General features: G+C 38.0%; 1 protein-coding gene across 2 annotated transcripts in view; it reads right to left on the bottom strand.

Moving 5' to 3' along the window:
• Positions 1-12,057, bottom strand: part of TNKS2 (tankyrase 2) — a 52,452-nt gene extending 40,395 nt beyond the window's left edge. The window contains exons 1-6 of one of the 2 annotated variants that reach the window (XM_054572848.1): positions 11,547-12,057; positions 4,973-5,197; positions 2,480-2,575; positions 1,105-1,141; positions 871-946; positions 405-499 (exon numbers count right to left, since the gene is read on the bottom strand). In XM_054572848.1, coding sequence (XP_054428823.1) covers positions 405-499; positions 871-946; positions 1,105-1,141; positions 2,480-2,575; positions 4,973-5,197; positions 11,547-11,745 — 728 coding nt within the window. In that variant the 5' untranslated portion in view covers positions 11,746-12,057. The remainder of the gene's footprint in view (positions 1-404; positions 500-870; positions 947-1,104; positions 1,142-2,479; positions 2,576-4,972; positions 5,198-11,546) is intronic. The other variant, XM_054572847.1, reaches the window with a different exon arrangement.
• Positions 12,058-17,071: the final 5,014 nt, after the last annotated feature.

The raw sequence follows: 17,071 nt of genomic DNA, 5'->3' as shown, positions 1-17,071 counted from the left end.
CTACACCAATTTTCTTGCACAGTGTGATGGTTCCTAAACTCTCTGCTTTCTTGAACTGAGCTCAGGTCAAGTATCATCTCCTCCTAATGGATTTCCCAGTCACTGTAGCTATCACTGAGAGTCCTTTCCTGGGAACTTCTATAGCAGGTCCCTTTGTATCACCCCACACTTAGTACACAACTTGTATTGTTAGGTATCTTTTCATGCCCCCTAAAGTGTAGTATAAGCCTTAAAAGTGATTGCCTTAACGTGTTATAATTCCCTATATCCTCAGAGCAATCGGCATATTATAAAAGCTGAATAAATGTTTATGCTGTTCAGTAAAATATCTGATTTGTATAAGGTTATTGAAATATAAGTGTAGTAACATTTAAAAAAATCCTAATTTTTGTTCAAATACTTACCCTTTATCTTTAGCATGGACATCAGCTCCATGCTGCAATAACAACTGTACAATCTTTACTCTATTGTATCCTGCTGCCAAATGCAATGGGGTTGACTGAAATATTAATCAGAAAAATTAATGAAATTCAAATACCAGCTTTAAAATAGTCTGAAAAGCTAAAAATCCAAATCAAAAATCCAGAGAAAAAGCTTTATAACTTTATTGTCTAAATAAATAGTCATTAATTTGATTTAAGAAAATCCAACACATTACTAAAGGCACAGAATAAGTTTGTAAGTTCATTACTGCAAATAGGAAGCAAACAAATATTTATTATCAGTAAGTTTTACTAAGTTTAAGATTTCATCCAAAGTACTGTGTAAAAGAATATATCAGTATTCTTATCAAATGTTTTAATTTATAATAAGATAAATGCATTTTCATGTTACCAGGAGATTAACAAACTTATTTGCAACAGGAAGTACCTTTCTCCCATCACTTGCATGGCAGTTGACATTTAATGGTGTGAGTAGGGCCATCATTTTTTCCTCGTTGCCACTCCTAACACAAAAAAATTTATTAGCAATTTCTATTCTCTATCAGGTCGTATTTGAGGACATTTATGTGAACATTTAAAAAATTCATTCTCTTTTACAGTTTACTTATTGCAAAAAAAAATTTAAATGGTGAAGTTTTAATGGTATATATTTATAACACACCTGGCACTTTCCAAGAGTTCATCTTTCTTATATTCACCTGTGAATGAGGGGAAAAAAAGAACCCAGAAATGTTAAAACTTCAATTATAAAAGTAATGACAGTTTCATGCATGAATGTGCTCAACGAGTTATATATTTAAAATCTATAAATTGGGAAATAAATTTCTAATAAATGGAAAATGGTTAATCAATAGAATATTGTGTAGTTTAAAAATATTTTTATGAAGAACATGGAACACTTCTGTAGAAAAGTGAAAAAAAAAGTTAATGCTATATAATTAAGTGTGACTGCAATCATACAAAAACAATTTGCACAAAAAAAGAAAGAAATATGCCAAAATTTTAATAAAGTTTGTCTTAGGTGGATGGTTATAGGAGCACCTTTCCTTTTCTTTTATTATCTAAAACCAATATGCTATTCGCTATTTGCTTAACACACAAAAGGTACCCACAACTTCATTCAAAAGCAAAAACAAACAAAAACCCCAACTCAAAATCTTCTATACCACCATTTAGAAATGACAAAAGATAATCAATAGGATCACCAACTGAACATAATCATTAACATTCTTATGAATCCAAGAGATTTTTCAACACTAAAACTGTTTTTATTATAATGCTATTTTAAGTAACTGCCTTCTATTTCTGCAGGTTTCACATCCAGAGGTGCAACCAACCTCAGAGTGAAAACAGTATTTTCAATTCATGGTTGGGAATTTATGAATTTGGAGAGCTGACCCTATGCGCTGATTTATACCATCTTAAAGAACTTGAGTATCCACAGATTTTCCTATCTGTGTGTGGGGGTGGTGTCCTGGAACCAATCCCCTGTGGACACTGAGGGACAACTGTGTACAAGTAAAAACAGGATTAAATATAACCTCTTTATGCCTATAGCTTTTATATTTATAATGAAAACCCTTTAAAATATATACAATTTATATACAAAATATAAAAACCCTTTAAAATTAATACAATTTAAATAAACATAATTTAACAAAATGGATAGTGTTTACTGATTTGCTGCAGTGAAATCCAAACTGCGGCCCACAATATTAATTGCATATTGGCTACCAGAGCAAGGCTTCATTTGAATTCAAAGACTTTTAAAAAAGATAAAAGCAGAGAACAGCATAGAATAGTGAAGGAGGGACACCAATTTTAAAAAGAAAACAAAAACAAAAACACTTCACTTTTATTAGACAAGAATCAAATGCCAACTGTCCAGATGCTTAAAAAATAAATAAATAAATAACTGAACTGACACTATTTTAAAATCTAGTTGAGGTCATTAACCACAGGAAGCTGACTGTTTACCTAGCAAGCTTATTCTTTATATTCTTCCTGTAATACCCAAAGAGAATACACAAACTTACCAGTCAGCACTGCTTTGGCAGATGGGTCTGCTAAATCCAATGCTGTCCTTCCATCTGTATTTCGGATGGTTGGCTCAGCTCCATGCTGTAAGAGCACTGCAAAACAGCAATACTACTTTTTATTTTATTGTTTTTTAAAAGATTCTATTTATTCATTTCCAGAGAGGAGGGAAGGGATAGAGAAAGAGAGGAAGAGAAACATCAGTGGGTTGCCTCTTGCACACCCCCAACGAGGGACCTGGCCCACAAGCCAGGCACGTACCCTGACTGGGAATCAAACCAGCGACCTTTTGGTTCACAGGCCGGTGCTCAAACAACTGAGCTATGCCAGCCAGGGCACAACAGTACTTTTTAGAAATGGTAATAATGACAATTTGATTTTAGTAAATAATTTTCTAAAAAATTCTCTTCCAGCAGTCTCAGGGTTATTTAAAGATCTTTCATATCCTGACAGTATGGTAAATGTTATAATTTAAAGATAAGAATACATAAACCATTTTATTATTTAATGTATTATACACATTAAATAATGTTCCCTAAGCGCAAAGTCTGATTTTCCTTTGCTAGGCAAGTGACTAAAAGACAGATAAGATTGCATAAAAAAATAAAAGGCAAGTCTTTTATTTTTGTTTGTTTTCTGAAAGTTTGTTTTCTCATTCCAAATGAGTACTGCCTGTGTTAGAAAGATTGTTCTATCATAACAAAAATGAAATTTCTAAACCTATGGATAGCTCAGGAATAGGGATCTGTGGTACTGAAAATAAAAAAATCATGCAACCAAATTCTTAAAAAAGAAAAAAAAATTACTCTCTGCTGTTAACCCCAAATCAAAACTGCTACATTATAACCCAAAGCACCTAAAAAGAAAAGACCTGTGCTATACTCTATTGTTATCTGTTACATAAAGATATTATAGCATACTCTATAAATAGGGAGCTGGGGAAAGAAAGGGCAAATACATGCAGAAAGGGAAGCCTAGCTTCCGTTCTTTGATAGAGTTAATGTTCATTCTATCGTACTCTATTCCTATCTGTCATAGAAGTAAAATGCGAAGCATTAATGTAAGCCACACATGTAATTTAAAATTTTCTAGTAGCCACATTAAAAAAATAAAAAGAAACAGGTTAAATTAATCTTAACACATTTTACTTAACCCAACATATCCAAAATATTGTTATTTCAATATTTACATTTATGTTGTAATCAATAAAAAACTGAGAAATTTTGCATTCCTTTTTAAGTCTTTATAATCTGGAGTATTTTTCCCTTAGAATACACCTCAGTTTCGACTAGCCACATTAGAAGTCCTTGGCTACCACACTGGATAGTGCAGATCTATAACTATATTTAGAAAATCTTACATTATTAAAATTAAGTATTTGTATATCTGAGACTCAGGAACTAGGAAAGAATTATGAGCAGAAGGCAGTAGCAACATAAGATAACCCAAAGGAAAGGAGAATTGGGCAGAGGTTACTAGGTAATCTATTTTGTATTTTTATAAATTACCTAATTTGAACTAAACCGGCGACTTTGGTATGAATAGTGATTTGGTGTGTGAAGGGCAGGGGAGAACAATGTAAGTCTAGCACAGAGCCTCTGGACTTTTCCTAGTGCACAGAACTGGCTTTCCATCTGCCTGAAAAATTTCAACTGTCCCCGTTTTGCACCAGGAAATAAAACTAGGGTAGCAGAGTCCAAAATTCCTGACTATGTTAGGTTCAGAAAAGTCAATATGAGGTTAATAAAAACTTTCAACTAAGCAGCCTTCTCACATATGATTTTCTGTCAATGATCAATCTGTTAAGCAAATCCTATGACAGATGATTTTTTTCCTTCAAATGCTTCTTTATTGATCCTGCCATTTCTATTTTCCTACAATAACCCTAGTTCAGGCCCTCAGCATTTCTCATCTGGACCACTCTAGTTTCCGAGCTAATCTCCCTGATGCTATCCATTCTACCAGCCCCCTACCAGTTCACTCTTTCTAACATATACTACTCTTATCACACTGTTGTTCTCCTCCTTAAAAGTCTTCAATGATTCCATACAACCTACATAACAGTATCAACCTCCTTAACCTGAAATTCAAAGTTCTTTCTACAAATGTCCTTACTTTTTCAATCTTCCTCGCACTATTTCTTCAAAGGACTCCCAGAAGGAGTAAGCAGACTCCAGCTTACTCACCGTGCTCATTACCCTCTAACACTTCTATTCACTTCTGCCATGGCTTCATCTGGTTCTTTGTGTGTGCCACCCCCCAAGAGAATCCTGATTTCTAGAAAACAGGAGTCTTGTCTCTATTTTCTAAGGAACTTAAACCCAGTACTATACACAAAATGACACTTCGTAAATAGTGGTGAGCTTAAATCTCAAACTATTCTTAAGTATTTAAATTCATACTGGCAGAAATTGATATTAACAAATGAAGTCAATTCAGATTCAGAATAGTTAAAAACTATTTCAGAAGAATTCTGGAAAGTAAAGTCTTACCGATGCAAACATCAATCTTTCCTTTAATGGCAGCTTCATGGAGAGGAGTGTAATTCCAATTATCACGAGCGTTTGGGTCTGCACCATGCCGCAAAAGGAGGCTGACTACTTCAGCATGCCCGAAAGAGCATGCGTTATGGAGAGGGATAAGGCCGCCATCATCACGTGCTTGGACATTTGCACCATTCTGAAGCAAATATTCAACAACATCTTTCCGCCCAAAACCTAAAAGAAAACAAATTATCCATATGAGTCCTCCAAAGAAAATATTTCAAATTAGAATCAATAAGTAAAAGCCATGCTAAAATGCTTCTGGATGGGAAATTATAAGAGAGATGCAACAATTCAAGAATTCACTGATGAGATAGACATATACTCAATACTGACACTTATGACTAAATGCTGAACTTGAAGCTTAAGGGTGGTAGAAGGGGTAAAGCGATTATATAGTTACCAATAGCCCAAGACACAGCTAACTTCTAGAACTTTGTATCAACATGATTCCTCAGTCATTAAGATGTCTGAAACCTGTCTGGAGACTGATAGCAGAGATCAGCATGTTTTCAAAGACACATTGTAAGGACCACAACATGTGAGGGGAGGTCATGTTGCTATCATAAGAGAGTAGATTAAGAGTCTGAAATTTTGAGTGACTGAAGCCACTTCTTGGCATAAAAGGAAATTTAGAGGGGGTCAGTGTGTAGCTACTTAACATTCAAAAATCTACCACGGTTAGGAGTTGGGGAGACCTTTAGATTCAAGATGCTTCCTAAACTCTGAAGGCTAATCCGTGATGAAATCCCCATTCTTATGGTCGCAAGAACAGTTCAAAGCATCTGTTAAACACTCATTTCTGGAAGGAAAAATAGCTTTGCAGGGTATATTCTGATCATGTTCTCACTGGCCAGGTAGAACAAGAACAGACATATCCTTAGAGTCAATGCCAATCTCCATATCCTAGGGATCTCTTTACAAAGGAATCAGAAGCCTAAACTTGGTAGTCACGGTGGCTCAGGATATACTGTGGTTTGTTTTATAATTATGGAACAGCACTTATCTTCAAACACTGCTCTGTGTGTGAAAATCCTCATGAAATCATACAGTGAGTTTGAATCTACTATGAAGCATTAACAGTGAAACAAAGCAGGCATATTTGGAAAGTAAATTTGGTGATCAATAAATTGTGTCACTTAATGGCAGGTATTAGTATCCTGTTCATTTCTGTTCAATGGCCAAAGCTAAGATCTAGCATATACTGCTTCATAAACATTTGCTTAGTGTATGTCTAATACTTTGCTGAAACAGTAACCAAACGACCCTCACAGAGACTATGGAGCTGATGATTTGTGAGGACTAAGAAAAAAAGAGTCTATTCAATTTCTTTCTTGTCAGGTTTTATTACTACCTAGGTACCATCAGTTTCAGCAGTTCTAGGAACTGTCTTGCTAACCACAAGTATTGTTAACAGTATCATATTTTGCTGCTGCACCGGAAAAGTCCTTTCATCTGAATGGCTTCCCAAAAGCTATAAAGCCCTTGAAGCCACTACACAGGAACTGATTTAAATGCTCAGGAAATTTCACTGAGAGCTGCTAACTCCCCCTTTTTATAGTTTAAAGATGGGATCGGCCATTGATGATATAACAGGCCCAATATGAAATGACAGTGACGCCTTGAGCACCTAAAGGAAGCCTGGTATCATGTACAGCTCTGTCAGAAGAAAACATTCAGAAACAGAAAATGTCAATAAATGCCACAAAACAGAGAAGGCTCCTGTAGTCTGGGAGATGGGATGTATAATCAAGCAGTGTTAAGCTCTGATTTATACAGCCAGGACTCTTGTCAGATTTTTCTGAGGGATGTCATTTTAAACTTACTAGTGACTTCAGTTAGCAAAGATCTAAGAAAGGTATTTCCCACATGTATTTCTTTATAGAGGAACATAAGGGAGAACGTTTTGCCTCACTCAACTTGGGACAGATACACCATTTGTCTGGTCAGGCTCAGAGAAACTGGGAAGAGGGTGTCGCAACCTCTGTGGTGATGAAACTCCCAATCTAAGAGGAAGTACACTGGCAGATCAGCTGTGTCAGGAAAGATGCGGAATTCTTACATACTAAGTGCTTATTGGGTATTTGGGTTTCCTACTGAAGGAGGATTTAATACTCCCTACCACCCACCCCCTTCCCACCACACACACAGCAAAAAATAATCTTAGAAACAATAATCTCTAATTCAGTCCTAGGTTAAGAATGTGGGTACATTTTGTGCATCGCCCATCATTATGATGTTGGCCTACACACAAAAGCAGGAAATACTATTGAAATGTTATTGGATATCTTTAAAAGTACCATTTTGGGAAAGGATATGAATGACATATAAGTACCATTTTGGGAAAGGATATGAATGAAAAGATACTGTGTCTTTGGTAGCTGATTGTTAAAACCTTAAACTTTCAAATGGGAGAAATCATTTCACTTTTTTTTTTGGTAAAATATTTATTTTTGGAGAGAGGGGAAGGGAGAGAGAAAGACAGGGAGAGAAGCGTCAGTGTGAGAGAAACATCAAAACATCAATCTGTTGTCTCTTATACACACCCCAACCACGGACTGAACCCTCAACCCAGGCATGTGTCCTGACAGGAAATCAAACAGGCAACCTTTCGCTTTGTGGGATGAGACCCAACCAAGTCACACCAGTCAGGGCTCATCTCTCTTATACCAGTCAGATTCCGACCTGTTGGTCCAACTCCCTAGTCTATGCAAAAATCCTTTCTACAGCATCTCTGCAAGATGGCCAATCCAGCTACTGTTTGGACTTTTCCAGCTAATTCCACAGCTGAACTTGTGCAGGCAGTCTGACTCTGCAACCTTCCATCTACTCGTCCTTGTTTTGACTGCTGAAGCCATGTGTAAGTCATATCCACTCACTTTTCTACTGGAATGTCTTCCACATATGATTGTCTGACCTTAAGTCTTCTTTCATCTCTAGAATAACTCTAGTTTTCATCTGTTGCTTGTATAATAAATTCTGGAGACTCTAATTCCACTTCCCTTATCTGAATAAAAAAGAATCCTTCTTATATGCAATTCACACTATTGAATACAGTAATCGGTGTTCAGCTTGACCAGTCCAATGTACATGGCTGAGTAGCAAACTACAAATACAGAACAGTAACACAACATACTACAAATACAAAACAAGTGTTACTTTGTTTAGCTAGAACTCTACAATGCAAGCTCTCTTCAACTTGTCATTCTTCAAAATACATATATCAAGCATCTCTTTCCACCATCTCTATATCTAAATTCCTTAAACCTGATAAATGATTTTATACATTTCTCTACTGAATGATACATCTCAGCACACCTCCTTCAAAAATATTTAAAATTTTCAAGCCATGGAATTTTATTTCACCTGCCACCCCTCACCCCAGTTCTAAGATTCTAGAGAATGCTACATATTTCTTTTTTTTGGCTATGGTGGACAATAAGGTGACTTTCTCCCAAAGTTTCTGTCCTTTATTTTTCAGAAACGAGTTCAGAGAAGCAATCCCCTTTACTGAAATCCACTGTTTTATAGGGGATTACACTGTCAAAAATTTCAGATGTTATTGCTTTTAGCAAACTTAAAGCTGCAGCCTCCCTACCACCAACTTGCCTCTACAAGTTTTGTGACATGTCACAGAAAATTCATTCATATCCTCTGAGCGTTTATGTGTGTGTGTGGTGGGGGGGGAGGCTACAAGGGGGGAAAAGGAAGCTAGACTGAAGAGGAAACAATTTTTCTCATAAAAATGACTTCTTAAAGCATGCTTCTTTAGAAGAAATGTAATTTAGTTAAATAATAAAAAACACCTGAAAGAGAACACATAAAAGAAAAGTTCCAGTTTATGTTGTCTTTTTCATTAGCATATCTCCTTTGGGGATGGCAATTGATTATTCTTGTAACTAAATATTTTAGATGAAAAGACACACAATTTTTTCTAAACTGTTCTTCTATCATGATTCACTTTCCTTGGTCTGCATAGATTTCTCATTCCTGTTTCTTGGATATCAAAAAGATAAAAGCATGCTCCCTGCAACCCCCTCCAGTAAAACCTCCACATTTTAATTGGCTAAAAAAAGAAAAAAGTTTTCCTCCATAGTTTACTCTGTAATGTACAAACCCAAGAAACTGCTTGGTCAGGCAGCTACATAGTCTCACCACCTAACTGAGTTTCCAATGGCATGTTTAGATGCACATTAACATGACTGATAACTCACTACCCACAAAAGATAAAAAACATATTCTCCATATAGTTAGAGAAAATGCAGCTGGATGCATTTATTTAGAAATTAAGAAAGCAAGTACTCTTTCATTAATCTAATAATTTATTTTGAATTTACAAAGCTAATTAAAAAATTTCTGTGATTTGGCATTTGCAACATCTACATAGTTTTTTTTGTGATAAAAATTTTTAAATTTTTTAAATTTGAAAAATTTTATTTTTTAATTACAGGTGACATACATTATATTAGTTTTTGGTGTACAACATGGTGACTAGACATTTATATAACTTATGAAGTTACATGCCTAGTTTTAAACGCAGGGCTTTAAAGCTCTTGTTTAATGTAGATGATTAACAGTCTTTATTTTTATTACTCCCCTTTTATACCTTAAATTCTTAATCTTATAACCTGTACCTGGTAACGTGTAAATTGTGAGGGGTGGTTTTATTCCTAAAATAAGTTTTTCGTTTCAGTCTGAACAAACTACAATGAAACCTATGTACTTTGAAATGTTGGGACAGAACTGAGAGGGGGAGGTACAAAATCAACGAGAAGATAATCCCATAATCCCATAATCTTAAACCTCTAAATACTACTATTTTCAGATATGAACTCATTAATACACCAAATTCTTGAAAGGTAGCAACTAAGATCTTTCTTGGTTATTTTTATCCCACAGATCAAGTGAACAGAATCTAAGTAACACTACCCTTTGGATTACATATCAGTTGGTTATGACATTTTGCCAAATCAGTTGTTTAAATGTTGACTACATGGTCAAACAGGGCAATCCTAATTAGTGAGAAAAGGTGGCCCTCAACACCAACATTTTAGGCACAATGGCTAAACAGGTGAGATCTGACTTCAGTATTCTTCCCTTTCTTCTGTCTACAGGCTGTTTCTAGTTCTCTCACACATACTCCTTCAAACTTCTCTCTTTGAAAAGGCTCCCCAGTGGGAACCCAACAAAGTTGTAACTGATCAGGAAAGCATATATCCTAATAATATTTACACTTTAAAACAGGTACAGGTTAAAGCTGGTAAAAAGTGTAAAAGCAATGTCTGTGAACAAGGAAATCTTTCTTATGCTCCTTCTCTACTCATCATTCCTACTCCAAAAGAACAGACTACTTTAAAGTATTTCTATCTGCTTTTTCAAAAAATGACTTTAGCCCTGGCTGCATAGCTTAGTTGGTTATAGCATCAGGCAACATGCCAAGGTTGCAGTTCGATCCTTGGTCAGGGCACATACGAGAAACAACCAGTGAGTGCATAAATAAGTGGAACAACAAATCCATGTTTCTCTCTCTCTCTCTAAAATCAATAAATAGAAGAAATATTTTAAACAATCATATAATACATGAAATAAGACACTAGGATTATCAGAAGTGAAAATGAGAAGTGAAAACTATTCCCACTTTCAGTCATGAGGACAGAGTCACAATCTATCCTCAAAGTGAAAAGTATAAATGCTTTGTAGAAATAAGCTGTCTCATTTCTCGTTCTTTTAAATTCAATATGATTTAACATGCTTATATCATGAAGTAAACCTAGTAAATATTAACAGTCATTCAAACGCTTTAAGTCTCAGAAAGAGGCGAGGTTAGTCCCAATTTAACTAAATCCAAGCTAAGGCACCCGGACCATGTTTCCTCTTATCCTACTATTTTTCACCCCAACTTGTGTGTGCGTGAGGTAGGGACCACCATCCTCGACCTAGCCTAAATCAGAACTCAGTTCTCCCGAACGTGACAATTTCCAGTTCTAGTCTCACCACAAACTTTCTAATGACTGACTACATAAACACATTAACACCAATATGTCAATGGGCAACTGAGCTACTCTTTGTAAATTACATCTCTGCATTTGACAAAGGGCCTTCAGCACCTTAGCCCAAAGGATAAGAGCAATAGCGGAACTTGCAAGAACGACAGATTTTGGAGATAACTGGCCTTTCAGGTTACAAGGTCTACTGTGCCCCATACTCTTTGAATGCGGAGGCCTTTTAGGGTAGCAAGACCGGAAGTTGATACAGGTATTGTCTATACAAAACAAAGCCAAAAAAAAGAAAAAACTTCCAGTGAGCGCGGCACGCTCTTCCCAGCTCCTACCCCAGTCTCCGCAATTCCCCACTTGACGAGAACGAGAAGAGCAGGACCGGAGCCCGGGGGGAGAGGGAGGTAGTGACGACGGAGGCTCCGGGGAAGGCCGGAGCAGAAGAGTATTGTGTTTGGTTTTGAGCCTGAGAGCCCGGGTGCGCAGGTGGGGTCTGGCGCGAATCGACCCGGCGACGTCCGGGTTACCTGCGGCGAAGTGGAGCGGGGTGGATTTCCTGCCCGCTGTGTCGCGGCTGTTCACCTTCTCAGGCGTCACCAGCCTCTTGACTCGCTCCACGTCCCCGTTGCGGCAGGCTTCGAACAGCTCGCGGGCGGCCGGCTCCACGGCCTCGGCCGCCGCGCCCGCGCAGGCCGCGCCGCCACCGGCGCAGCGGCGGCCCGACATAATCCTGGCCGCTGCCGCTGCCAGCAGCAGCGCCAGCAAAGGCAGTAGGAGTCCCGGCCCCGCGAGCAGGAGGGCGAGGCCCCCCGAAGAAGACGCACTCAGGGCCCGGGCCACTTGGCTCCCTGCTGTCACCGGGCTCGGCGTAGACCCATGGCCACGCCGCCGCGCGCCCCTCCTTGGGCCTCGGGACCCCGGACTGCCCCACGGCGGCGGAGGCAGCGCGAACCCGACGTTCGAGACCCGAAGCGACGCGGCGGCGGAAGCTGGGAAGGCCCCTCCTGCCAGCTCCGCGGAGTCCTGGGAGCCCAAGTGACGACATGCTGCACATGCGCAGTGGTTGGGCACCGGCCGGGCAGGTTTCGGAGAGCGGGTCTGCGCGGAGGGGTTTGTGGGAAATGTGAAATGCGAGAGCCTAGGGCTGCGGGAGAAGGGGTTTCGTACCATCGCCATCTTTGCGGTGGGTTTTGCCGAAATCGAATAACTTTGCTTATTGCCCGTTTTTTAAAGCCTGCATTTCCTCTCCTGAATTTGCTTACTGCTATTACACCGATAAAATCCCTCGAGCCCTTCCCCCTCCCCCCGCGATCTTGCATATTATTTTGGAATTCTTAGCGTGGAAATTTTCCATTTTGTTTCAGCTTCCACAATCTCTTTCTCCTGGGGGATTTCTTTTTTGTTTTCTCTACTGTTTCTTCCCTTCCCCCACAACTGCTATTTTGTTGTTTCTTGTAAGCCAGTCCTCGGAAATAAATGCACTGCTTTCCACTTGATGGGAAGTTTGGGTGAGCTGCCACAAGAGCATTTAAAGGGAATTATGAAAGCAATGAAAGTTTGTTACAATTCTAAATTAATAACTGAAAGTTACGGCCCTGGTTAATTATTCTTTCCATAGTTATTAGGTGAGGACTAACTAAAAAGCCCATACATAAATCAGTATCCTACTGACTTAGATGAGGTGTGGATACATGGGACTAATTTTAACGAATTGCAAATTTTTTGTGGGGGGGACCTCAAAGCAAGAAAAACAAAATTCTCATGTTAAAGGTAGTGATATAGCTGTTTATGATCCTTCCCTACACCATGCCCTGACCTCAAGAAACTGAAAGAAAGGTATGCTTACATGAAATGATACACGTTGACCTTTGACAAAGCTGACAAGCACTTCTCCCCTGTTGCCTTAACTTCTTAACCTGTTTTTCAGGAAATTCAGTTTTTGTTGGGAAATGTTGACTCACTACTGTGCTAAAAGGTAGAAAATGTACACTATGGGGAGAATTAAAAAGAATGTACATTATGAATACATCTATGTATAAATATATTTAGTATAAATTTAAATTATGTGGCATATTAATAAAATGAATATCCATGAACGCACCTAAGAACTAGGATACAACCAATACTATTGCATCTATCTTTTCTGTCCCCATTTCATCCACTTGCCAAATATATTCCAATATTATTTGTACTTACCATCCTTTTCCATGTATGTATTCCTCAACAACATACTTAGTTTTTTACTTGGTTTTGACCTTTGTAAACATATCAGTCTTTGTGATCTTTTATCACTTAAGACGATATAATACTCATGCATTCATTTGCATTGCTTGATGGAGTTGCCTTGTGTGAATATACCACAAATTTACAATTCTGCCGGCCACTTGGTTTGTTTCCAATTTACTGTTGTCATAACAATACAATGGTACTATATACATTGTCCATAGTACAATAGTACTATGAACATTTTTATACCTTCTCCTGGTATAGATGTGCAGAAATTTGAAGTGAGAGTGACAACCAGTGGTTGTTGGCACCAATTCAATGCCAACAGGAATCCGCAATTTGAGGTGTGGTGAAGAAAGAAAATGTATTCAGTGCAAACAGCTCAATTGCGTTACAGCTCAATTATGAAGAGTATGGCTATAGAACAACATGGCTGTGAGGTGGCCTTGGATGAGAATTTTGTCTGCTCCACCTGCTTGGAGTCCACCCCGGTCCAGGCTGATCTTTGGTGTTTGAGCTCCAACCTTCGGTTTTCTGTGGAAAGCAGAAGAGTGCTCTTTGAGTCTGAGGGGAGCTGACATGCGTAAAGAAGTCCCTGCCCATGTTCCCTGCTTGGTTATCCTCAGATAAGGACTCCAAATCCTCAGAGTTTGATTGGTCTAAAAAACTGTCCTGATTGGTTATAATGGAACTGCTCTGATTGGTATGTGAAGATGTTATTAGGGCTATACCTATGCAGCTCCCATTGGACAGGGGAAGTCTTAGCCCTGTTGGTTGAAATACCCTGCCAGAAACTCCTTCATACGGATTGGCTTAACATAACAGAAATACAGTGCTGGCAGGTGATTCAATGCAGGAGGTGGGCAGCTCACGGCAAGCCTCTCCCTGAAGTGTGGTTTGTGTGGGAGGCCTGTTTATAAATTTGAATCCAGTTAGCCAACAGGAACCCTTCTCAGTAGGTATATTCATTGTGGGGTCAACAAGAGTCTCAGATTTTTTGATATATTGTATAGGAAATGCAATTGGTGTCTTTAACTGGTAAACACATGCACATACATAAAAGTTCACAAAATAAAACAATACCTTTCCAATGTTTACAAAAACTGCTAGTTGTGACTTTCAGTAACTGGGTGACAGAACGCACAGGTGAGTGGTGACTCAAGGTTTGAAAAACGCTGCGAGAAGGGACTACCTGAGAGTGGAAGAGCTGAGTCATGAGGACCGTGAATGTCGTTTTACAAGGCACTGCCAAATTGTTTTTCAAGAAGATTGTTAATATGCATGTGCCCACCAGCAGCATTTAGGAGGGTTTAAAAAATTTCTTTGTCCTCATCAACCCATGGTATTATGAGATTAGTTTTTCAAATATAGTGGATTTATGTGGTATCTCAAAGAGGTCTTAGACTGAATTTTTTTGTGTTTTTTTTAACTGTATTTTATTCCATTTCCATTTATCCCCTTTTCCATCTCCACCCGCACCCCCCAAACACCACACTCTGAATTTTTAAAAATACCAAATGATCATTAGAGTAATGCAGATCAAAACCTCAATGAGATAGAATGGCTACTATCAAAAAAACAAAATAGTCAGTGCTGGTGAGAATGTGGAGACATCGGAACCCTTGTGCACTGCTGGTGGGACTCTAAAGTGTGCAATGGCTATGGCAAACACTATGGCATTTACTAACACATTTAAAATAGTACTATTATGTGATCCAGTAATCCCACTTTTGGGCATATAGACAAAAGGAGTGGAAAGCAGACCCTTTGAAGAGAGGTTTGCACACCCTTGTTTATAACAGCATTATTCACAATAGCCAAGAGGTAGAAGCAACCCAAATGTCTTCAAACAGGGGATTGTAAAAAAAAAATGTCTATACATACAACAGAATATTATTTAGCTTTAAAGAGAAGGAAATCTTGTCATATGTTACTGGATGAAACTTGGATGAAACTTGAGGACAGTATGTTAAGTGAAATAAACCATCACCCCCGCCCCCAATTCCAAATGCTGTATGATTTCACTTATATGAGGTGAATTAGTTTGTTAGGGCTGCCATAGTAAAATAGCACAGAATGGGTGGCTTACACAACAGAAACTACTTTTCAGTTCTTGACACTAGAAGTCAAAGATCAGGGTGTTGGCAAGTTTTATTTCTCCTGAGGCCTCTCTCGTTGACTTGCAGATAGCCATCTTGCTGTGTCCTCACGTAGCGTTTCCTCTGGTCATATGCATCCCTGGTGTTTGTGTGTCCAGATTTTCTCTTCTTATAAAAGGACACAAGTCAGATTGGAGTAGGGCCCACTCATATGGCCTTATTTAACCTTAATTTTAAAAGACCTTACCTCCAAAATAGTCACGTTCAGAGGTACTGGGGGTTAGGACTTCAACATGAATTTTGGGGGACGATACTATTCAGTTCATAACATGAGGTGTCTAATGTAGATAAATAAAAACAAAGTTGAGTGATGGTTACAAGGGGCGGAGGCGAAGAAGAAATAGGGTTTGTTGTTGAATGCGTACAGAGTTTCAGTTTTGCAACATGAAAAATTCTAGACATTTGCTGTACAACAGCATGAGTATACTTAACATTACTGAACTGTACATTTAAAAATGGTTAAGATGGAAATAAAACTGTAAATAAAGTTGAGTATCTTTCATTATTTATAGTCTATTTGTATTTCCTCTTTAGTAAAATGCTTATTTATATCTTTTTCCCATTATTTTATTGGGTGGTTTGCCTTTGCTTTTGAGTGGTGGACATTCTTTATATATCCTGCATGCTAATCCTTTGTCAGTTATATGTGAAAATGTATATCTTCTCTGAGACTGTAGTATGCTTTTTTACTTTCCCAATGAAAAGATGTCTCAATTTTAATATACTTGAATTTATAAGAATTTTCAACTAGAGTTTGTGTTTGTGTGTTTAAGAAACTACCCCCTTACCCTGAAGTGGTAAAGATATTCTTATTTTTTTCTAAAGGTTAAACTTTTTGCCTTTTTACTTAAATTATTAATTCTTCTGCATTGATTTTGGAGTGTGGTACGAGGTAGGCATTCAATTTCTCTTCTTTTGCTTTTTTCCATATAGATAACAAACGATCTCATTACTATTTATCAAGAATCCCCTCCTTTCAGAAGGGAGCTGCAGTGTCACTTCTAGTTTCCATATATTCATGAGTCTGTTTCTGGACTCTATGTCATTCCATTGACAGATTTATATATTTATATTCTTCCTCCGATATATCTCAATACATCTTTCAATACTATCTTAGTACAGCTTATATAAATTTTGATACCTGCTAGGGCAACTCTCACACGTTATTCTTTTTGTTTTTTCTGAGAACTGGCTTTCCCATATAAATTTTGGAATCAGAATTTCAAATTCCTTAAAGACCTCATTGGAATTTTTCATAAGACTTGCACTGAATTCATAGATTAATTGCCATACACACATACGCGCGCTCTGTATTAAAGATATTGAGAACTCCCATCCTTGAACATGGCATATCTCCATTTATTTAGGTCTTCTTTAGTGAATTTCAATAATATATTGTGGCTTCCTTCATATAGGTCATGCGTATCCTAGTTTATTACTATCATAATAATATCTTACCACTCTTAACATAAGAGTGACAAGATTTTTGAGAATTTTATACCAGCAAAAACAGCTGGCTCAAACTGAAGGGGACAGAGACAGGATGAAATGAAGAAAGAATGACCCCAGGGACAGAGTCATGGATGCAGAGTCCAGAGGGAGTGGAGCTGCCACCTCAGAGGGCTCAGAGGACAGAGCATCAGGCCACAAATGATTACTCCTAAGCC

This window comes from Pteronotus mesoamericanus, unplaced genomic scaffold (assembly GCF_021234165.1).
Source record: "Pteronotus mesoamericanus isolate MK-2021 breed Mesoamerican mustached bat unplaced genomic scaffold, CSHL_Meso_final contig_24, whole genome shotgun sequence".
In the NCBI taxonomy this organism is placed as follows: Eukaryota; Metazoa; Chordata; class Mammalia; order Chiroptera; family Mormoopidae; genus Pteronotus; species Pteronotus mesoamericanus.
The sequence above is the reverse complement of the archived record's forward strand: the minus strand, read 5'-3'. Positions and strand labels throughout refer to the sequence as shown.